The sequence below is a fragment of the Mauremys reevesii genome, linkage group 8 (genome assembly GCF_016161935.1).
Source record: "Mauremys reevesii isolate NIE-2019 linkage group 8, ASM1616193v1, whole genome shotgun sequence".
Lineage (NCBI taxonomy): Eukaryota > Metazoa > Chordata > Testudines > Geoemydidae > Mauremys > Mauremys reevesii.
This window is the reverse complement of record NC_052630.1, coordinates 71,265,430-71,288,007: the sequence shown is the minus strand read 5'-3', so window position 1 is coordinate 71,288,007 and position 22,578 is coordinate 71,265,430. Positions and strand designations below refer to the sequence as shown.

The following is a 22,578-nucleotide window of genomic DNA, read 5'->3' as shown; positions in this document are numbered from 1 at the left end:
ATCTGACTTCAGAATTGGGGCCTAAAAGCCTACACATTTAGACAACATAAATAAAAGTTTTAGAAAATTCTTTATATTTTTTCAAGACAGAGTACTATGTTATAATAAAAGCATATGTTTCTAGTCATTAAAAACATTGGTACACACATTTGCAGAAGCAGGCTCGGGGAGCCCCACACAAACGCCAACTACTTTTTGATGGACACAGTAGTTATATGGCCTGTATGCCTAAACTTATTTCGGGATCAACGCAAGAGGGTATAGGTACTGCACCTTAACTTAAGCCTGGATTCTAATGGCAATGCACACTGCAAGTATAATTACTTTAATATTTCTAAATAGCCAGCATCACCTGCAGCTACACAGTTGAATAAAAAAATTGTCTCAATGTTTCCCCAGAGTCTGTATGTACATAAGTTATTCCTCTCCTTTATAACCTCCTGCCCCTCCCCAAATGCACTCACCCACCAAACTGTGCTCAGTGATTTAATTTTCCTTGTGCCCCTTAAAGCTGTGATACAAGTCTTGGATCACCAGCTGGAGACAAAGAGCTTTTTTGTATGGCTTGACATTACAGATTGATGATGCTTGATTGCATAGGCAGAAGGACATCCTTTTGGAGACAGAAAAAGGCTATAGCTTCCAGCAGGAATAAGAAATTGAACTAGGACGCTTAATAAACCAAACTGACAAGACATTTATAATGGCCCAGCCATCCTTAAAGACTAGAATAGATAATACCATAAGCGTGTGCAACCAACACCCAGCATTCAATTAAAAAGCAACTGAAAATACAAAGCATGGTTTATAAATACAAAGCATGATTAATACATAATCAAGAAATGCACCATACTTTGTAACAAGCCTAGCATTTCTGCTACGCTGATAAAATCTAAAACTATTTTTTTTTATGAAGGGCAGCTTGGATAATGGCAATTAATTTTACAGTTGTCGCTTGACTTTTGAAAGGAAGATTTATATATCTATGTGAGTGCCAGTGGGTCTGAGATCCTATCTGATAAGGATGTTTTGCAAGCTGTTTGGGTGCAAGAACTGCAAAACAAGACTGAGAATAAAGTGTGAGCCATTTATTTACATTTGTATCAAATTCAAATGTAGCCAGTTCTGCAAGAAAAAGAATGGGGGACACTCCTATTATTATGAAAATGGAATGTTTCTTTTTTCAAGCAAGAAAATTATGGTAACATGAGAGAGCTCCCATTTGTTAAGGGCCAGAAGTAGCCAAATGACAAAGCCAGAAGAATAATTAAAACATTGCCTTTTCTTACCCAAATGGATCACCAACTACAAGAAAAGCAACATCACAGAGATCAGCATCTTTTAAAATATTATCCGCTTTTTGTTCCACTGTTTCTCTGTCAGCCAGAATCAATTCTCTCCCATAGAACTCCTCCTAGAGATTGAAGAAAAACATCAAAATGAGACAGCTGGTGATGACTTCCATTTGTCTTAATCTGTCTTCTGCGGCATCCAACCAGATATAGATTAGACATTCACTAAAAATGTGCTATGACCTAGTTATTTTTATATCATGTTGTAATTAACCAGTCTTGAAACCATTCTTTATTAGTATCCCCAGAGAAATGAGACCTCCAACAGCTGATGCTTGGTTTCTTTGCACTTCAGATTCACCCTCCAATTCTGGTTCTGCATGCTAAATACCTTTTCATGCATGTTGATAACACATTTAGCCTCTGATCATTCAAACACTTACCTTTAAAGAGATGAGCAATCCCACTGAAGTCATGGGACTACAAATGTTCTTTAAATTAAGCATATGTGTAAGCATTTACAGGATCAGGGCCTCACATATGAACCATGACTTGGTTCGGTTCTAGAATGCTTAGTGACTATTTTGCACATCTATACATCCTTATAACTCAAGTTTCATCATGCTATGTAAGTACTATTGTTACATTAGATAGCAAACTACTTCAGGGCAGGGACATGTCATGTCTTTCTTTTCTGTAAGCCACCTAGCACATTTTTGGGAGCTATAGAAATCATAGTTGTTTAGCCAACTGAGGTCAGGAAGGTCTGACTTTACAGAAAATGTGATATCAATTCCAGCTCTGCTCTCCACCTACAAAGGATAGTGTATAAACAAGAGAACCAGCATAACAGTGATCACAGCATAAAGGAGCAACAAAGGCTTCCCTGAGAAAGTATGGTCCTGTAGTTAGGGCAGTACCCTGGGATCAGTTAGTCCTAGGTTCAATACCCTGCTCTGCCACAGACCTACTAGGGTAGGGTAGAGACCGTCCAATCGTGGAAATCAACGAATGGCTACGCAGATGGTGTCGGAGAGAAGGGTTTGGATTCTTTGACCATGGGATGGTCTTCCAAGAAGAAGGATTGCTAGGCAGAGACGGGCTCCACCTCACGAAGAGAGGGAAGAGCATCTTTGCAAGCAGGCTGGCTAACCTAGTGAGGAGGGCTTTAAACTAGGTTCACCGCAGGAAGGAGACCAAAGCCCCGAGGTAAGTGGGGAAGTGGGATATCGGGAGAAAGCACAAGTAGGTGAGTGCAAGAGGGGAGGACTCCTGCCCCATACTGGGACAGCAGGACGATCAGGGAGTTATCTTACTTGCCTATACACAAATGCAAGAAGCCTGGAGAACAAGCAGGGAGAACTAGAAGTCCTGGCACAGTCAAGGAATTATGATGTAATTGGAATAACAGAGACTTGGTGGGATAACTCACATGATTGGAGTACTGTCATGGATGGATATAAACTGTTCAGGAAGGACAGGCAGGGCAGAAAAGGTGGGGGAGTTGCGTTGTACGTAAGAGAGCAGTATGACTGCTCAGAGCTCCAGTATGAAACTGCAGAAAAACCTGAGAGTCTCTGGATTAAATTTAGAAGTATGAACAACAAGGGTAATGTCGTGGTGGGAGTCTGCTACAGACCACCAGACCAGGGGGATGAGGTGGACGAGGCTTTCTTCCAGCAACTAACAGAAGTTGCTAGATCACAGGCCCTGGTTCTCATGGGTGACTTTAATCACCCCGATATCTGCTGGGAGAGCAATACAGCAGTGCACAGACAATCCAGGAAGTTTCTGGAAAGTGTAGGGGACAATTTCCTGGTGCAAGTGCTGGAGGAACCAACTAGGGGAAAAGCTCTTCTTGACCTGCTGCTCACAAACAGAGAAGAAATAGTAGAGGAAGCAATAGTGGATGGGAACCTGGGAGGCAGTGACCATGAGATGGTCGAGTTCAGGATCCTGACACAAGGAAGAAAGGAGAGCAGTAGAACAGAGACCCTGGACTTCAGAAAAGCAGACTTCGACTCGCTCCGGGAACTGATGGGCAAGGTCCTCTGGGAGAATAACATGACAGGGAAAGGAGTCGAGGAAAGCTGGCTGTATTTTAAAGAATCCTTATTGAGGTTGCAGGAACAAACCATCCCGATGTGTAGGAAGAAAAGTAAATATGGCAGGCGACCAGCTTGGCTTAACAGTGAAATCCTTGCTCGTCTTAAACACAAAAAAACAGCTTACAAGAAGTGGAAGATTGGACAAATAACCAGGGAGGAGTATAAAAGTATTGTTCAGGCATGCAGGAGTGAAATTAGGAAGGCCAAATCACACTTGGAGTTGCAGCTAGCCGGAGATGTTAGGAGTAACAAGAAGGGTTTTTTCAGGTATGTTAGCAACAAGAAGAAAGTCAAGGAAAGTGTGGGCCCCTTGCTGAATGAGGGAGGGAACCTAGTGACAGAGGATGTGGAGAAAGCTAGTGTACTCAATGCTTTTTTTGCCTCTGTCTTCACAGACAAGGTCAGCTCCCAGACAGCTGCACTCTGCAGCACGGGATGGGGAGGAGGTGACCAGCTCTCTGTGGAGAAAGTAGTAGTTCGGGACTATTTAGAAAAGCTGGATGAGCACAAGTCCATGGGGCCGGATGCACTGCATCCGAGGGTGCTAAAGGAGTTGGCCGATGAGATTGCAGAGCCACTGGCCATTATCTTTGAAAAATCATGGCGATCGGGGGAGGTCCCGGATGACTGGAAAAAAAGCTAATGTAATGCCCATCTTTAAAAAAGGGAAGAAGGAAGATCCAGGGAACTACAGGCCAGTCAGTCTCACCTCAGTTCCTGGAAAAATCATGGAACAGGTCCTCAAGGAATCAATTCTGAACCACTTAAAGGAGGGGAAAGTGATCAGGAACAGTCAGCATGGATTCACCAAGGGCAAATCATGCCTGACTAACCTAATTGCCTTCTATGATGAGATAACCGGCTCTGTGGATGAGGGGAAAGCAGTGGATGTGCTATTTCTGGACTTTAGCAAAGCTTTTGATACAGTCTCCCACAGTATTCTTGCCAGCAAGTTAAAGAAGTATGGGCTGGATGAATGGACGGTAAGGTGGATAGAAAACTGGCTAGATGGTTGGGCTCAACGGGTAGTGATCAATGGTTCCATGTCTAGTTGGCAGCCGATATCACGTGGAGTGCCCCAAGGGTTGGTGCTGGGGCCGGTTTTGTTCAATATCTTCATTAACGATCTGGAGGATGGTGTGGACTGCACCCTTAGCAAGTTTGCAGATGACACTAAACTGGGAGGATTGGTTGATACGCTGGAGGGTAGGGATAGGATACAGAGGGACCTAGACAAATTAGAGGATTGGGCCAAAAGAAATATGATGAGGTTCCAAAAGGACAAGTGCAGAGTCCTGCACTTAGGACGGAAGAATCCCATGCACTGTTACAGACTAGGGACCAAATGGCTGGGCAGCAGTTCTGCAGAAAAGGACCTAGGGGTTACGGTGGACGAAAAGCTGAATATGAGTCAACAGTGTGCCCTTGTTGCCAGGAAGGCTAATGGCATTTTGGGTTGTATAAGTAGGGGCATTTCCAGCAGATCGAGGGATGTGATCATTCCCCTCTATTCAGCACTGGTGAGGCCTCATTTGGAGTACTGTGTCCAGTTTTGGGCCCCACACTACAAGAAGGATGTGGATAAATTGGAGAGAGTCCAGCGGAGGGCAACAAAAATGATTAGGGGGCTGGAGCACATGACTTATGAGGAGAGGCTGAGGGAACTGGGATTGTTTAGTCTGCAGAAGAGAAGAATGAGGGGGGATTTGATAGCTGCTTTCAACTACCTGAAAGGGGGTTCCAAAGAGGATGGATCTAGACTGTTCTCAGTGGTAGAAGATGACAGAACAAGGAATAATGGTCTCAAGTTGCAGAGGGGGAGGTTTAGGTTGGACATTAGGAAAAACTTTCTCACTAGTAGGGTGGTGAAGAACTGGAATGGGTTACCTAGGGAGGTGGTGGAATCTCCTTCCTTAGAGGTTTTTAAGGTCAGGCTTGACAAAGCCCTGGCTGGGATGATTTAGTTGGGTTTGGTCCTGCTTTGAGCAGGGGGTTGGACTAGATGACCTCCTGAGGTCCCTTCTAACCCTGAGATTCTATGATTCTATGATAGGTGACCTTGGGCAAGTCACTCAGGGTTAGACCTACAAAGGTACTTAGGCACCCAAGATCAATATTTACATGCCACTGACATTCACAAAATTATTCCTCAGCTGGTGCATAAAGTCCCCACTGGTAGGCCTGTGCAGAGCCACTTATGTCTTTTTGCTGCCATACAGCTAATGAGCAGCTCGGAGCCCTAGCTCATGCCTAAATCCTAGCAGAAAACTCATGCTTATTATTCCCCTCCTATCTCTCCAGTGGGGCCTGACAGCACACCTACCAGATCAGGGCCTTGTACAAGTGAAGACTGGATATTTTTCAGGTGGGTGTGTGCGCGTCTCCCAGAATAGTCAATAGCTTAGTTATAAGGGCATTCACTTGCGATGGGAGAGAACCAGGATGTGGGATGTTTGCAAATCCCTGCTCTGCCTGATTTGGAGCAGGGGCCTGAACCCAGGTCTCCCACATCTCCCATATCCCAGGAGAGCGGCTTAACAATTGGGCTGTTGCCTAAAAGATTCAAATACAGTAACTCCTCACTTAAAAGTCATTCTGGCTAACAGTGTTTAATGAGAGAACATGGGGGGAGGGATGGCTCAGTGGTTTGAGCATTGGCCTGCTAAACCCAGGATTGTGAGTTCAATCCTTGAGGGGGCCATTTAGGGATTTGGGGCAAAAATCTGTCTGGGGATTGGTCCTGCTTTGAGCAGGGGGTTGGACTAGATGACCTGCTGAGGTCCCTTCCAACCCTAGCATTCTGTGATTCTGTGAATGCTCCCATATAATGTTGTTTGGCAGCCACCTTTGTCCTCTGCTTGCAGAAAGAGCAGCACGTTGGAGCTAGCTGGTGGGAGCTTGGAACCAAGGTGGGACGGCAGCTCCCCTAAGTTCCCTGTGCGGCAGCTGCCCCGCAGGCTACCAATTGCTGGTAGTGTGCTGCTCCTGCCCTCTGCCTTGGAGCTGCTCCCAGGATATGGGATGGTTTTAGCAATCCATTGCAGGCCAGAGTCCTCATCTCTACACAGCTTTCTGATTCCCTGTATTGTTGCTCTTAAGTGATTTCCCTCCACGCCATTAAGCAGCCAGTCTCCAGGTGTCATCTACTTCTAACTTGGTCAGCAATATCCTATGGGTCACCCTTTTTCATTTTAAAAACTGGCCATTTATTCCTATTTTTTGTTTTCCATCTCCTAACCAGTTTCAGAGCCTCAAGAAGGCCTCTCACCCTAGGAATATTATATGTTTCTAACAATATCATATCAGGGACTTCATGAAAAGCTTTTAGAAAGACTAAAATAGCTACATTCTTTTGTTCAATATTTTGTATTTAACATGTAGAGCTGCTTGGGAATTTTCTTTTTGCAGAAACGAAATCGAAATCAAGATTTTCCATAGGAAAATTTCAATTTTGCCAAGGTTTTCCATTTGGAAAATCTAAACAAAATATTTTGTTTCTGGGATAGAGTAAACCTGAATCAACAAACTGAAACATTTCATTTCAGGGGGTTTAATGTTGAATTGACATCTGTGTTAAGTGCAGTGGTGCCTCACAGGAGCTGTAGTTCAGGTATTTTACACCATCATTTGCTCCTACGGACTGGGCTCTAGACTACATCTCCCATGATGCACTGACAGCACCACAGGCAGATACAGTTTAACAATCAAAAGACCAAAACTAAGGTCTTGTGAACACAATACATTAGTCCACATTAAAGGGGTACACATTTTAGTGTGCACTAGCATTTCGTGTACTAACTGGCCTGTGTGTACCCTGCTTATGGGCACTAAACGTTTTTTTTTTTGGTACATGTTAATGTAGTCCCGTTTCAAACAGCACTACATAATGTGCACTAGGGTTTTCAAACTGCGGGATGCAACTCAGCACTGGGTTGCGGAATGGAAGGCAATGGGTCACGGTGGCTCTGGTCCGCACTGTTGACCAGGACGTTAAAAGTCCCATCGTCAGTGCTGCCAGGCTAAGGCAGAGTAGTTCCTACCTGTTCTGATACCGCGCTGCGCCCCGGAAGCTGCCAGCAGCAATTCCAGCTCCTAGGCAGGGCACGAGGCTCAATGAGCTGTCCCCGCCCCGAGCATTGGCTCTGTACTCCCATTGGCCGGGAACCAGCCAATGGGAGCTGGAGGACGGAGTCAAGACCTGTGAGCTGGAGGACAGAGTCAAGGCCTGTGAGCAACAACTGTGCAGAGCTGCTTGCGTGCCTCCGCCTATGAGCTGGACCTGTTGCTGGCTGCTTCTAGGGCACAGCGCGGTTCGTGGCGCCAGGACAGGCAGGAAGCCTGCCTTACCATCCCCTCTGTGCTGCTGACTGGTAGCCACCTGTGGTAATCCCCTGCCCCGAACCCCCCCAAACTCAGAACCCTTTCCTGTACCCCAAACCCCTCATCCTCAGCCCCACCCAAGCCTGCACCCCCCAGCCCTGAGCCATGACCCCCTCCCGCACTCCAATGCCCTGCCCCAGCCCAGAGCCCCTTCCCACACCCTGAACCACTCATTCCTGGCCCCACCTCACAGCCTTCACCCCTGCACCCCAACCCTCTGCCCTAGCCCTAAGCCCCTCCCATACCCCAAGCCCCTCATCCCAGCTCTGTTGGGTCGGGCATCAACAATTTTCTTCAACTGGGTCACCAGAAAACAAGTTTAAAAGATCCCTAGTGCAGTGATTTTCAATGTGCACCAGCAGGGTCCACACAGGTCAGTTATTGTGTGACAAAGCAGTGTACACTTGAATTTACACTTCCCTAGTACTAACTAAAGCACCACCGAAAAAGTTCCAGTTAAACAATGAAATGTTTAAGCATTTCTAAACTGAAATTTTTCTAACTTTCTGTTCCACAAAAAATTTTGATATTTGGACTTTGTCCCAATTTAGGAAGAAAACAAATGTTGAAATATTGGGATTTCCTGTGGATTAACAAGCTAGAGAGGCAAGTTACTCATATAATGCGCATGCTGGTTTGTCAGGATCCTATTTACACTTGCAAAGATGCTTTACTATTCTTTCTTCTGAGGAGTTGCCTTATTATTTTTCCTGGTGATGTTACTGATTCACAATTCCCTGCATCCCCGTTAATATCTTTTTGGGAATAACACAGTAAAGACTTTCAATTCAGGGGCACGTAAACCTACCAGTGCTTCTTTCCCTACAGTGAGGACCGACGTGTAGGCCTCCAGGTATACTCTGCGGCAGTGCTTTACAATCTCCAGCCCTTTCACGGTAATGTCTTTGGCATCTCCAAGCCCTAGTCCAATCAGATAAAGCATTTTAATCCCAGGAGTGGACCAGAAGCCAGTTCCTGAGTGTGACCTGCCACAAGAAGGAAACAGGTGTCAGAGGGATGGTACCCGGCTACCTCCGCAGGGGAACACCAGGGAGACTCTTCCCCTGCAGAGCTCAGGATCAGCGGGGACCCTGGGCAGACATCAGGCCCAGTCCCCTCTAGGGGGTCACCGGGCAGTTTCATGTCCCTCGGGCAAAGCAGCCCCCGCCCCGGGCAAAGCAGCTTCCCCTGTAACGTGCCCTCCCTCCGGGCCCTGGGCCGCCGCCAGGCTGCACCAGCCGCGCGCGGAGCAGCCTAGGCCACCCCGGAGCGCGCTGGGCCTGGCTCCGTGCAGGGGACACCGGGGCGGGGGGGTCCCGCCTGACTCATGGGCCAAGAACCTGCTCGCAGCAGCTGCAGCCCCTCGCAGCACGCCGCGCCCCCCGGCTCCCAGCCGTAAAGCCCGCCTCGCTTTGCGGCGCTTTACGACAGCAGGGGAGGGGGGGGAGGGTTTGGAGACAGTTGCCTAGCGCGGCGGAGGAGGCGGTCGATGGGGGCGCGGCTCAGCATGGCCACCTGGGCGCCGGGCCGGGCGCCGCTGGGCTTCCCCACGCTGCCCCTCGCCAATGGCTTACACATCCCCGTGCTGGGGCTGGGTAAGTGCCCTGCCTCCCTCCCGCAGCCGGCGGCGCTGGGCAGGGAGCTGAGCCCCGCGGCCCTGCCCAGCGCCGGTGTCCCGGTCACACTCCAGCCCGGTGCCTAACTAGGTCCTTGCTCTACCCACAGCGCATCGTGTCCCCAGCCTCTGCCCCGGGCCTGTGTCACTGCCCTGCCCCTCCCCGTGCCACACCGCACCCCCATCTCAGTGCCTATGTCATTGTCCTACCGGTACCCCACACAGCCCCCAGCCTGCTGCCCTGTGCCTGTGTCACTGTCCTACCCCTCCCCGTGCCACACCGCACCCCCACCTCAGTGCCTAAGTCATTGTCCTACCCGTCCCCCACACAGCCCCAGCCTCTGCCCTGGGCCTGTGTCACTGCCCTGCCCCTCCCCGTGCCACACCACACCCCCACCTCAGTGCCTATGTCATTGTCCTACCCGTCCCCCACACAGCCCCAGCCTGCTGTCCTGGGCCTGTGTCACTGCCCTGCCCCTCCCCGTGCCACACCACACCCCCACCTCAGTGCCTATGTCTTTGTCCTACCCGTCCCCCACACAGCCCCAGCCTGCTGTCCCGGGCCTGTGTCACTGCCCTGCCCTACCCACCCGTGCCACACCACACCCCCACCTCAGTGCCTATGTCCTTGTCCTACCCGTCCCCCACACAGCCCCCAGCCTGCTGCCCTGTGCCTGTGTCACTGCCCTGCCCCTCCCCGTGCCACACCACACCCCCACCTCAGTGCCTATGTCCTTGTCCTACCCGTCCCCCACACAGCCCCCAGCCTGCTGCCCTGTGCCTGTGTCACTGTCCTACCCCTCCCCGTGCCACACCACACCCCCACCTCAGTGCCTATGTCATTGTCCTACCCGTCCCCCACCCAGCCCCCCAGCCTGCGGCCCTGTGCCTGTGTCACTGTCCTACTCCTCCCCCTGCCACACCATACCCCCACCTCAGTGCCTATGTCTTTGTCCTACCCGTCCCCCACACAGCCCCCCAGCCTGCTGCCCTGTGCCTGTGTCACTGTCCTACCCCTCCCCGTGCCACACCGCACCCCCACCTCAGTGCCTATGTCTTTGTCCTACCCGTCCCCCACACAGCCCCAGCCTGCTGCCCAGTGCCTGTGTCACTGTCCTACCCTACCCATGCCACACCACACCCCACCTCAGTGCCTATGGCCTTGGCCTACCCGGCCCCCACACAGCCCCAGCCTGCTGTCCCGGGCCTGTGTCACTGCCCTGCCCCTCCCCGTGCCACACCACACCCCCACCTCAGTGCCTATGTCCTTGTCCTACCCGTCCCCCACACAGCCCCAGCCTGCTGTCCCGGGCCTGTGTCACTGCCCTGCCCCACCCCCTGCCACACCACCCCCACCTCAGTGCCTATGTCATTGTCCTACCCACACTCCCAGACTGCTGCCCAGTGCCTGTGTCACTGTCCTACCCCTCCCCATGCCACACCACACCCCCACCTCAGTGCCTATGTCCTTGTCCTACCCGTCCCCCACACAGCCCCAGCCTGCTGTCCCGGGCCTGTGTCACTGCCCTGCCCCTCCCCGTGCCACACCACACCCCCACCTCAGTGCCTATGTCTTTGTTCTACCCGTCCCCCACACAGCCCCAGCCTGCTGCCCAGTGCCTGTGTTACTGTCCTACCCCTCCCCATGCCACACCACACCCCCACCTCAGTGCCTAAGTCATTGTCCTACCCGTGCCCCACACAGCCCCCAGCCTGCTGCCCAGTGCCTGTGTCACTGTCCTACCCCTCCCCATGCCACACCACACCCCCATCTCAGTGCCTATGTCATTGTCCTACCCGTCCCCCACACAACCCCAGCCTGCTGTCCCGGGCCTGTGTCACTGTCCTACCCCTCCCCATGCCACACCACACCCCCATCTCAGTGCCTATGTCATTGTCCTACCCGTCCCCCACACAGCCCCCCAGCCTGCCGCCCTGTGCCTGTGTCACTGTCCTACCCCTCCCCGTGCCACACCACACCCCCACCTCAGTGCCTATGTCATTGTCCTACCCGTCCCCCACACAGCCCCCAGCCTGCTGCCCTGTGCCTGTGTCACTGCCCTGCCCTACTCCTCCCCATGCCACACCATACCCCCACCTCAGTGCCTATGTCATTGTCCTACCCGTCCCCCACACAGCCCCCAGCCTGCTGCCCTGTGCCTGTGTCACTGCACTACACCTCCCCATGCCACACCACACCCCCACCTCAGTGCCTATGTCATTGTCCTACCCGTCCCCCACACAGCCCCCCAGCCTGCTGCCCAGTGCCTGTGTCACTGCCCTACCCCTCCCCATGCCACACCATACCCCCACCTCAGTGCCTATGTCATTGTCCTACCGGTACCCCACACAGCCCCCAGCCTGCTGCCTAGTGCCTGTGTCACTGCCCTGCCCCTCCCCGTGCCACACCACACCCCCACCTCAGTGCCTATGTCCTTGTCCTACCCGTACCCCACACAGCCCCCAGCCTGCTGCCCTGTGCCTGTGTCACTGCCCTACCCCATCTCCATGCCACACCACACCCCCACCTCAGTGCCTATGTCCTTGTCCTACCCGTACCCCACACAGCCCCCAGCCTGCTGCCCTGTGCCTGTGTCACTGCCCTGCCCTACCCCCCCATGCCACACCACACCCCCACCTTAGTGCCTATGTCATTGTCCTACCCGTACCCCGCACAGCCCCCAGCCTGCTGCCCTGTGCCTGTGTCACTGCCCTACCCCATCTCCGTGCCACACCACACCCCCACCTCAGTGCCTATGTCGTTGTCCTACCCGTACCCCACAAAGCCCCTAGCCTGCTGCCCCGGGCCTGTGTCACTGCCTTGCCCCTCCCCGTGCCACACCACACCCCCACCTCGGTGCCTATGTCATTGTCCTACCTGTCCTCCACACAGCCCCCAGCCTGCCGCCCCGTGCCTGTGTCACTGCCCTGCCCTACCCCCCCATGCCACACCGCACCCCCACCTCAGTGCCTATGTCATTGTCCTACCCGTGCCCCACACAGCCCCAGCCTGCTGCCCCGGGCCTGTGTCACTGCCTTGCCCCTCCCCATGCCACACCACACCCCCACCTCAGTGCCTATGTCATTGTCCTACCCGTCCCCCACACAGCCCCCAGCCTGCCGCCCTGTGCCTGTGTCACTACCCTGCACCAGCAGTCTCCTTGTAACAACATAGTTCCCAGCCCACTGTCCAGTGCCTGTGTCGCTGCCCTGCCCCACCCTATGTCACCCCACACACCAGCCCACTGTTGCAGCTGGGCTGTTTTCTGTGCAAGGCTTCCAAAAATCCCAAGGTAGAGTATCACAGGCCTTATTTAAATATGCACCCTTCTCTTCTCATAGAGGGAGACTGCCACTGCATGAATATGCCCCTGCTTTCCTACCAGCCCTTTCTTCCTCTGTAAACTCTGCCTATAGATAACCTCCATGTTCCTCACTGGGGGAGATTTGGAGCAGGTCTGAGTTTGTGCAAGTTGGAAGAAGGGAGATTTTTGGGGTGAGTTTTTAAAAAAGCATCTATGTTCACTCGCAAGTGTGCACCCTTACTTGCACATGCAAATCAGGTAATTGTGTGCATAAATGGCTAGTTGGTTGTGTACCTATTGCATGTGTGATTACCTGACTTGCACATTCAGTCATTGTAAAGGCACATGTATTTGCTGGTGTATTTGCAGTTTTAGACTTCAGCCCTTCTTGTATAAAAAATTGGCCCTAAATGTCACAGTGAAACTCACACAGTGAAATCATCTGGCCCCAGAGCAATATGGCTTTTTAGCATCTGTAAGCTTTGAATTACTATTGTACAGCATCTATGTACTTATAGATTCTGTATAGGACAATAAACACATTAAATAAAACTAGAACCCATCCACCTTTGCAGAATGAGGGAAAATGTGGAGCAGATGCGTCTTCTCCTCAGAGGTCAGGAAAAAAAATTGCAACTGACTTCTCTTTCTTGACATTTTTTTTTCCAGTTTCAGCAAATTTGTCTAAAGCAATGTTGCCAGATCTTGTGATTTTACCTTAGGTCTTTCAATATTAGGTGTTTTTCTTAACGCTCCAGATGCTGGATTTAAAAGTCTCCCCAAGAATCTCAGCTTTCATTTTTTATATAAAATATAGTAAGTTTCTAGCCCTCATGGCTGCAGGCAAATATTTGAAAACGTGGCCTTTGTGTATCTTAAAGGTTCAGACAGCAGAAGGCAAATAACTCATCTACATTTTAAAAATATCATGAATTTGGAGGAGGTGGGTGACTCCTGATTTTTCAATGCTTAAGGTTGGCAATACTGTAAGATATCACAAATGGATAGAGGGTTGAACATTGATATACAATAAATTTATCATTGTTTTGATACAAGTATGCTGTTGCTACCAATAACACCTAATGTTACTGTAATAGAAAGAAATCATAAAATATTTCTGTTCTCTTTTTCACTTGGGAACCTTGGCACATTTGACCGAACTTTGTATACAGTGAATTCCAGTGTTTGTTGATGGTCAGTTGCACTTCCTGCCTCAAACCCTAGCAGGATGACATCACTCTCATGTACTGCTCTGGGGAGATCTTCACTCTTCCTTCCCTGTATGCACATTCTGTCCCAAATTCTGTAAAATGGTCTTTATTTAGTAGTAAGAGCAGTAGCCAAAGGTGAAACTCAAGATATCTCAGGCAGGTGTATATACAGAGCACATCTTGATTTTTTTCCCAGTTTTACTTATTTTATTCCCCCCCCCCCACACACACTATTTTTTTTTTACTCCCCCCCCCTTTTTTTTTCCAGTGGAGAAAAATTAGGGTGGGAAAGTAACGAATTGTCCTGCTATTTTGAAACAAAATTTCCAAAAATGCAAAATTTTTTAAAAGACTGAATAAATTTCTAATGGAAGAAATATCAACCAGCCTTAATGTTCAGTGTTGCTCTTAGATCATCCCAAAGGACCTTTCTGATCTTCAGCTGGGGAATCAGAAAGTCACTTACAAAATTTTTAAGATTTAAAAACACCAAAAAACTATGTGGACATACTATTTAAGGGATCCCTTCTATAAGAAAGTTGGATGTTCAAAAATTAGTTAATGGGAAAAGGTTATGTAGATAATCAGTCCACCCTAGTTTAAGTCATCATCTCGCTATTACCACTTTTGGGCCTAAATTTTGCCCCTTCTCTTGAATGGGAGTTTTGTATGCTACTCAGTGGAGTTTGGTCCTTTGGTTTGAGCAACAAATCTACGAAGGATTGACTCTTCTGGGAAATTTAAGGGGAAATAGTATCAGAGGGGTAGCCGTGTTAGTCTGGATCTGTAAAAAGCAACAAAGAGTCCTGACTAACACTACCCCTCTGATACTTGACACCATGCAAGGCACTGCATTTAGCCGTATGGAATGGAAATCTATCAACCTCATGAAGAAACTTGCACAAATACAGACATACATCTGTTAGTCTTAAAGGTGCCACAGAACTCTTTGTTGCTTAAGGGGAAATAGGCACCAGTTTTCAGAGTGGGGTGGGGGAGAGTAATGCTTCAATATTCCTAACATGTAAAGCGTGGAAGTGTGGCAAGGAGGCATAATGCAGGTGCCTAAGGATCAAGAATAAAATCTTGCAAATCCTTTGTTTATCTAGGGGTTATGCATGTGAGTAAAATTAGGCACATGCTAAATTTGCAGGATTGTAAAGAGGGTTCATGAAAATGGAAACAAATATTCTTTGCTGGGTTAAAGTTAGGCTAAATCTTTCAGTGGTCATTTAGTCAGTTCATGAAAACAATGAAGTGGATCACCACATTAAAAAATGTTAATCACTTTTGTTTATCTGCTTAAAGTACATAGTTCAAATCCAATTTACGAATACTACGACCAGGAGCTTGGTGGTAAACATTGCGTCATTGATGGGGATGGTGTTGCATAATAAAAGTCTGATGAATATATTCTGTAATACAAGCATGTTATTGCCAACCACAAGTGTTCAAAAATCATGAGTCAGGCCCCCAAGAGTCATGAGGGAGGCTTAGAAATCATAAGATTTAAAAAAATAATGGAGGGTTGTTAATATTTCCTTTCTGTGTTTGAGTCTTCAGCATTCACATTCTCTAGCTTTTCTCTGCAACCATGAGGGCAAGAAATTTTTGAAAGCTGAGATTCTCATGTAATCAAATAACTCCACGAGCTAAGGCTTTAAGAAGAGTACAGAAAATCACAATAGAAGGCAACAGTGCAACCAGTGATTACAAAGGGAGTTCTGAGCCTGATACTACAGTCCTAACACAGATACTGCTGCCAGGCATGAGGGTTCATGCATGGGGATCCAGATGCAAAATTGTGATCACAGGCAAAACTCAAACTGAAGTCAGTGGGATTTTTGGACTTGACTCTCTGTACAGATATTTTTGTTGAAGGCTACTAGATGTCATTTGCTGTATTTACAGCCTTGCTTTTTACTCTATCAAACCCGTCTTTGTGCTATAGTAAGTTAATGCCTTATTCTGAGACTTTTGGATTTACATATTATACTTTGCAGGATCGAGGCTGCACTGTTAATTCACCCAGTGGGGCAAATACTTGTAGTTTATTAATAGTCATATTATGATAAGCGAGTAAATTTGTTTTTTTTAATAATAATTGTAATTAATGAAAACGTGTTTCTTAAAAAATCACATTCTGGGCCTGAAAATAGGAGAATGATAATGAAAACATATTTTTGTCAATAACAAAATTAAAATCTAAAATATTGATAGCATAGCAAACAATCCGACACTAGGGTTAATAAACCACTCAAGGGAGCTTTGTTTACTTAAAGATGTAAAAGGGTAGAAACCTATCTGGACACCACACAATAGCTGTTTTGATCAAAGCTAGCGATGGGTCAGAGAAACTGCTTCATAAAAATCAGCATAGCTGAGACTACAAACTAACCGGAATATATCCCTGCTATGCCTGTTCAGGCATCAGAGTTTCCATAAAGTTTGAAAGAAAGGATTTCCCTCTTTCTTATCAGTGAAGCAGAGCAATGCAGATATTCCTTCCCTCTGTTCTTTGAGAATTAGAGAAAAGGATTTTCTTGTTCATTGAACCGCAATTGACACATCCTGAAAAAATAAGTTTCTCTTGGATTTGAACATTCTTTTTGGCACCTCCACTGCCCCAATTATATATCTCCCCCTCACAGCCATCAGAATTTGCACCTTGGCTGATGGTTCTGCAGAATCCAAGCATTAAACTGATATGCAGCCTGAACTACCCTCTTATTTGTAAATATTGTCCCTCTATTAAGTCAGCGTAGCAGCATGTAGGTAGGAGAGCGTGAGTAATCCTGTGCTGCAGCTGCCCATGCTGAACATGTTAAAGTTGATAAATAAAGGACTTCAGTCTTCCTGACATACACAAAGAATGAACTTTCCCAGATGAGAGTATGGGGCAAGGACAGCCTGGGACAGAGGCATGGCCAATAGATCCCACAAAGGGAGAGCAAACCAGCCAGAGGGTTACTGCAGCCCTGAAGCTATAGTAAATGCTGTCTAGTGGCTCTGCTGCTACCCTTCAGTCAGAAGGATTTCTCTCTCCTCCCCCCAGCATGGAGGCCTGGAATCTCAGACCTGATTTTTCAAACATTTTTGTTCATGACTATTATTTTTTTGTGCTCGTTTTATGGCAAATTAAATCTGAGCTCTTGTATGTTGTAAAGCAAAGTAGTTAATTTGACCATCTGATTAAGGTCAGATTCTCTTTCATGCATCATTTGAAGAGCTTTTCTTTTTTTCCTCTTCTCCTTTGTGACCTTTCCAAAAGCTTCTTTCGTTTGACAGCATGTTGTAAAACTCAAGTACCTTTTCCAAATCTTTCCACATGAAGCATTATTTATTCTACTTTAGTTAAATATTACAGCTTCTCTGTGATTTAAAAAAAACCCACAAAACCAAAAACACTTGTGTTCTTTGTCTGGGGCACTGGAATCAAGCCAAACAGAAACCATCGAGTAATTAAGCTGTAAAATAAAAGGAGTTTCCACTTCTCTAATATAGAATAGAAGGTATTAATATTCCAGCACAGTTTCTTTTCAAGTCTGTGAGGCTGATTCATCTTCACCAGTTTTACATTGGTTCTACACACTTCTGACTTCAGTGAAGTTATCCTAGGTTTACACCAATATAAATGAAGGCAGAATCAGGCCCAATGGCTTCAGAAGCGAGCTGTCAGAGACAGCATGTGAAATCCTGTCTCCAATGAAGTCGAGGGGAGTTTTGCCATTAACTTTAATGGGGTCAGGATTTCACTCAGAATCTTTCTTTTAAACTTTTAGTATTTACTACACAGTGCCAAAAAACATTTTGACACAGCTATAAAATTGTAGCCACTCAGTAGCATTGAAATATGTATTTCAATCTTTTTGAAGTATTTTGCTTATTAAAATCACTTTGTTTTATTATTGTTTAACCTTAGTTTAATAAGGGCTTGAAGCAGCTGTCCATCTTGGCACAGAGAGTGTATGAAGTAACCTATGTAATTCAAATGGCTAGTTTTATTCCCTATGATTTAGGTTTTTTTATTTAATTCATAGCATTGTCTTTGATCTGTGAAAGTTGAATTGAAGAATAAGTTCCTAATTACTGAGTTAGAGATTACATTGACAATGCACTAATTCAGATAGTCCTCTTTTGCTGTCAATCACTCCAATGTAATTAGAATATGTAGATTTCTGACTGCCTCAGAAATTATTTCCTCCACCCACCAGCCCCCACTGGAGATTGTAAAGCTACAAATTTCTTATCACTGTATTTGGAATTGCTGATGATTGGGGGAAGAATCAATCTATCTCTAATACGCCCTTGTATTCTTTTTCAAAATAGTTTGGCTTCTTCAGTCATTCAGTAAGAACTAAACAATTGTTTATTGAGCTTCCTAAGTGAAAGCACAAGACAGGGACTAACAAAACAGAGAAGCAAGAAAATTCAGTTAAATTTGAAACACTCTGGACCAATAACTTCTGTCAGATATGACTTCAAAGGGGTGACTCTTAATTTTTCAGTGTTATAACTGATGTTGCACCTGTGTTGGTCCAACGATTATTAGAGAGACCAGGTGGGAGAGGTAATATCTTTTATTGGACCAACTTTTGTTGGTGAGAGAGACAAGCGTTAGCTTGAAAGTTTGTCTCTCTCACCAACAGAAGCTGGTCCAATAAAAGATATTACCTCACCCACCTTGTCTCTCAACGTTATAACTGACAACAGAATTTGGGTCTCTGACCTCTTCTTTTCTGTTGCTACCTAGATAGAGCACTGTATAGAAAATGGCTTATAACCTCGCCAGCTATTTTGAAGACCCTATAATATATAGCAAAATAAGGCAATATTAAAAAGTGCTTAAGTACGCCTCAAAACACTTCAAGCAAAAAAGCATATATTATGTTTATATTTGTGGTCAAGCTGTTATTTCTTGAAAATACAATGGCTAGCATAGTGGTGCATGCCAGGGGCCTCTAGATGCTGCCACAATACAAATAAATAAATAATAATAGTACTATAATAGTAAAGGGTTGTTGGTACTGCCTTAACTGTGCTGCTGCTCAGAGCTTGAATAATTGACTCAGTAGTAGAGAGTGGGGAACTTTCCCTGGTGAGCTGGTGGGGGAGGGGTGGATAAGCCAATTTCTGCAGAGATTAAGATTTCATTACAAATAAATTCTAACCCTTGTGGAATTGAATTTTAACCAGTGCAGTGCTGTCTTCATAAATCTGAGAACAGACAGCTCCAATGTGTCTGCTTCTACTTAAGCTTTCTTAAACTGCGTAGAGAAATGAACATAGCCTATGGGTCAGTGTGTAACTCTCCAAAATCATGTTGATTGGCAAGCAGCACAGACAGGCACTTGAGTTATTCATGAGGGAGGAGGACCTCAAAACTGGAAGGTGAGGAGGACTTTGGGTATCAAAGACCAATACTTCACTACTCACAACAACCAGAAGACTGAAGGGATAGAAGAGCAGCTGAGGGATGGAGCTTCACATTTTTTAAGACACTTTTTAGCCAGAGGCTGACATAAAAGACAGAGCCCATAAGCGGGTCCAAGAACACCCGCAGAAATCCAGTACCTTTCCCATTCACAGCAACTAGAAGTGGCAGAAAAGCTATGTTTTTTTATCACACTGTTCCTGGAGTTTGTTTGTTTCCACCCCAGGCCGTTTTTGTGTGTTTGCCTCTAGCTAGTTAGGAACCTGGTAAATTTGTCAAGGTCTAATGGTGTTTCTGGAGTAGGAGAGAGAAAACAAATAGAAAGACAGAACAGGGGTTGAGAGATCACTTTCTGCAACTGATCATTGCCTTTCTGCTGCTATGCTTTCTTTTACCAAAACTGCTCTTGGTCAGGAGGCCACAGGGCGTGGGGTGACTGGACATTTTAAAATGCCTGTGAACCTTAGTATATACTGACTGCAAGGTGAGCAGCTATGAAAACCTTTACTTGTTTATGTCCTGACTTCAGTATTTAAATTGGCAACTTAAATTGTAGCCATAACCAGGCAAGTGATTATAAAAAACAAGCACCTTATTCTACAGAAGTGATCCCTGTAACTGATTTAGTCTTATCCACTGACTTGGATTAACTTGCACTGATTTCAGCATTCAAGGTTAGGACATACAGTACTATTAATTTGCATTATGGCAATTTGATTATGGCAATATAATATTTCCTGTACTATTCTCTGTTCCCTTCATTAAAATGCTTAATATTTCTGGAGCAATCACTGCTCTTTCACTATAACATCTCAGTCTTGTTCACGAGAGGTTACAGATAATTCAGAACCTGTTGGTGCATACAAATATTTTAAATTGTACCTTCCAATGTGCATTATCTTGCATGTGTCCACACTATGTCCTGCAGTTTTGTTACCCATTTTTCTAGTTTTGTTAGGTTACTTTTAGAGGTGCTCAGTCCTTTCTGATCTGACCAACATTAGAAAGGGCCTCCTCCTGCTCCCACTGAAATCAATGGAAGTGGCAGCAGGATTGGGCTCTAATTTTGTGTCATTCACAATTTTGCCATGTTGCTTTTTGACCTCTTTCAGATCAAGAAATTTATGGAACATTGGTCCTGGTACCAAGCTCTATGGCATGCGTCACTATTAATCTTATTCCATACTGAGAATTGGCTGTTTATTCCTTCTCTTTGTTTTCTATCTCAACTAGTTTTTTGTTGTAATCTTGACAAAATTTTACTTCTCACTCTTGGTTACCATGTTTCCTTAATAGCCTCTTTGTGATGAACTAAATGCCATGTCTACAAATCACCCTCTCTCTCTCTTATTCATCCATTAGTCCAGTAGCTCTGACCTAGAGAAGCTGTAATTGATCTTTGAGGCCCTCCAGATACTTCACTTGCTACATACATTCAAAACATGGCCACTCTCCAGGCAGCAGTATATTTGCACTCAGGCAACAGAATGAGCATGCTATTATATCCTGACTAAACTGTTGGTCTGGTCCCTCCATTACTTCCCCCTGATTTCACCCAGTTCCAACTTGGTGCTTATTTACCTTACTTAAAAACTTGCTAAACACCAATCTAACTCATTTTAAAGGGTACCTGCAAATGGGAAAAAATGTGCACCTTTTTTGCTACCATTTATGTATAAAACAGGCCTGAAGGGTCTTGTATTTTGGGGGAGAAGTTGGGGGAATTTACAGTACATATGAAATGGAGGCCTAAATATTTGTACCAAGTTCATTCTAATGCCAAGAATTTCTGTGCAAGTGTGACCCTCTCCCCAGGTGAATTCTAAAGACTCTTGATTGATTGCAGCCATATTCCCATACCCATGTTCTGAAGAAAGAGGTTAATGAAAAACCCATGAGGCCCTCCTGGAACTCTCAAAAGCCAAATTCAACCCTCAATTGCATTTCCATTTGGATTAGAGTATGTGGTGTGAGTGCTGCCACCTAGTGGGGAGTAAGAGGAAAGGGAAATAGTATAAAACAGGGGTTGGCAACCTTTCAAAAGTGGTGTGCCGAGTCTTCATTTATTCACTCTAATTTAAGGTTTCGCGTGCCAGTAATACATTTTAATACTTTCAGAAGGTCTCGTTCTATAAGTCTATAATATATAACTAAACTATTGTTGTATGTAAAGTAAATAAGGTTTTTAAAATGTTTAAGAGGCTTTATTTAAAATTCAATGAAAATCCAGAGCCCCCCCGGGCCGGTGGGCAGGACCTGGGCAGTGTGAGTCCCACTAAAAACCAGCTTGCCTGCTGCCTTCGGCATCCGTGCCATAGGTTGCCTACCCCTGATATAAAAGTACCGCTCTCATTTTTGGAAGGGGAAAACCCTATAAAAATCTACTTCCTTTCAGAACAGATTCCTCTTGTGCTATTCCCACATGACATTGTTTGTTTTACAAAGACTGGCTCATGTGGATGGCTTCCTAGCTACAAGAACAGTCTCTCCATTTGTCCAAATTCATGATCGGGTCCACAAATTATCTGTAATTTGTTAACCAGCTTACTCTCATGCTGGGTTCTCTGGCACTTCTTGTTCTTGTTCATGTGACACGGACACAAATTGTGTCACTGGTACTCGTCCATACAGTAAGAGGACAGTAAGAATTCTGCACCCTCACCCAGTGGGCAAGTGATTCTCACGTGAATGAAACATAACACCAGTAAATAGTCAGTTTCCATTGCTCAAGATTAGTTAAGTCCAAAAAGTAAACAGTTAACATTAATAATGAAAAGTAAATTCAGTTTTTAAAACAATCACTTTTAATAATAAAAAATGTTATTAATATAGATGAAGACATTTTAAATACTGTATGTGATTTTTAACCTAATAGTGTTAATTTTAACTGAAAGTGGTTTTGTATAATATAAAAATCCAGTTTGTATTTTCTTTGTTTGACAACTTTATTACCTAAAATAAATAATATAAAGCAATCTCCAGATGGGCAATGGAGTGGTAAGAGTTAAATATAATAACTTTGGAATGAATGGTAAAACAAACCAAGTATATTTAATTTTAGCTGTTCACTGTGCTTTTATGATGTACAAAGATGTTTTAAAACTTTTTGTTTAAAAAAGTGTTTTTCTGCCTGTGAGCTACCCCTTGTGTTATCTGGACCGGTGATTTGCTAGGTTACTCCAATCCTCAACTCTGGGAGTCAGCCTTACCCTGCTCTGCTGTGAGAACCCCCA

At 45.9% G+C, this 22,578-nt stretch overlaps 2 protein-coding genes across 14 annotated transcripts in view; one reads left to right on the top strand and one right to left on the bottom strand.

Moving 5' to 3' along the window:
- The window catches only part of DPH5 (diphthamide biosynthesis 5), a 31,375-nt gene extending 22,172 nt beyond the window's left edge, over positions 1–9,203 (bottom strand). The window contains exons 1-3 of one of the 3 annotated variants that reach the window (XM_039485840.1): positions 9,121–9,203; positions 8,589–8,766; positions 1,290–1,414 (exon numbers count right to left, since the gene is read on the bottom strand). In XM_039485840.1, coding sequence (XP_039341774.1) covers positions 1,290–1,414; positions 8,589–8,723 — 260 coding nt within the window. In that variant the 5' untranslated portion in view covers positions 8,724–8,766; positions 9,121–9,203. Of the gene's footprint in view, positions 1–1,289; positions 1,415–8,588; positions 8,767–8,812; positions 8,881–9,120 lie in introns of those variants that run through there. The other 2 variants (XM_039485841.1, XM_039485842.1) reach the window with 2 other exon arrangements.
- Positions 9,204–9,246: 43 nt separating this feature from the next.
- Positions 9,247–22,578, top strand: part of LOC120369832 (uncharacterized oxidoreductase ZK1290.5-like) — a 109,596-nt gene continuing 96,264 nt past the window's right edge. For all 11 annotated transcript variants that reach the window (XM_039483533.1, XM_039483531.1, XM_039483525.1 and 8 more), the window contains exon 1: positions 9,247–9,375. In XM_039483533.1, the coding sequence (XP_039339467.1) occupies positions 9,270–9,375 (106 nt within the window). In that variant the 5' untranslated portion in view covers positions 9,247–9,269. The remainder of the gene's footprint in view (positions 9,376–22,578) is intronic.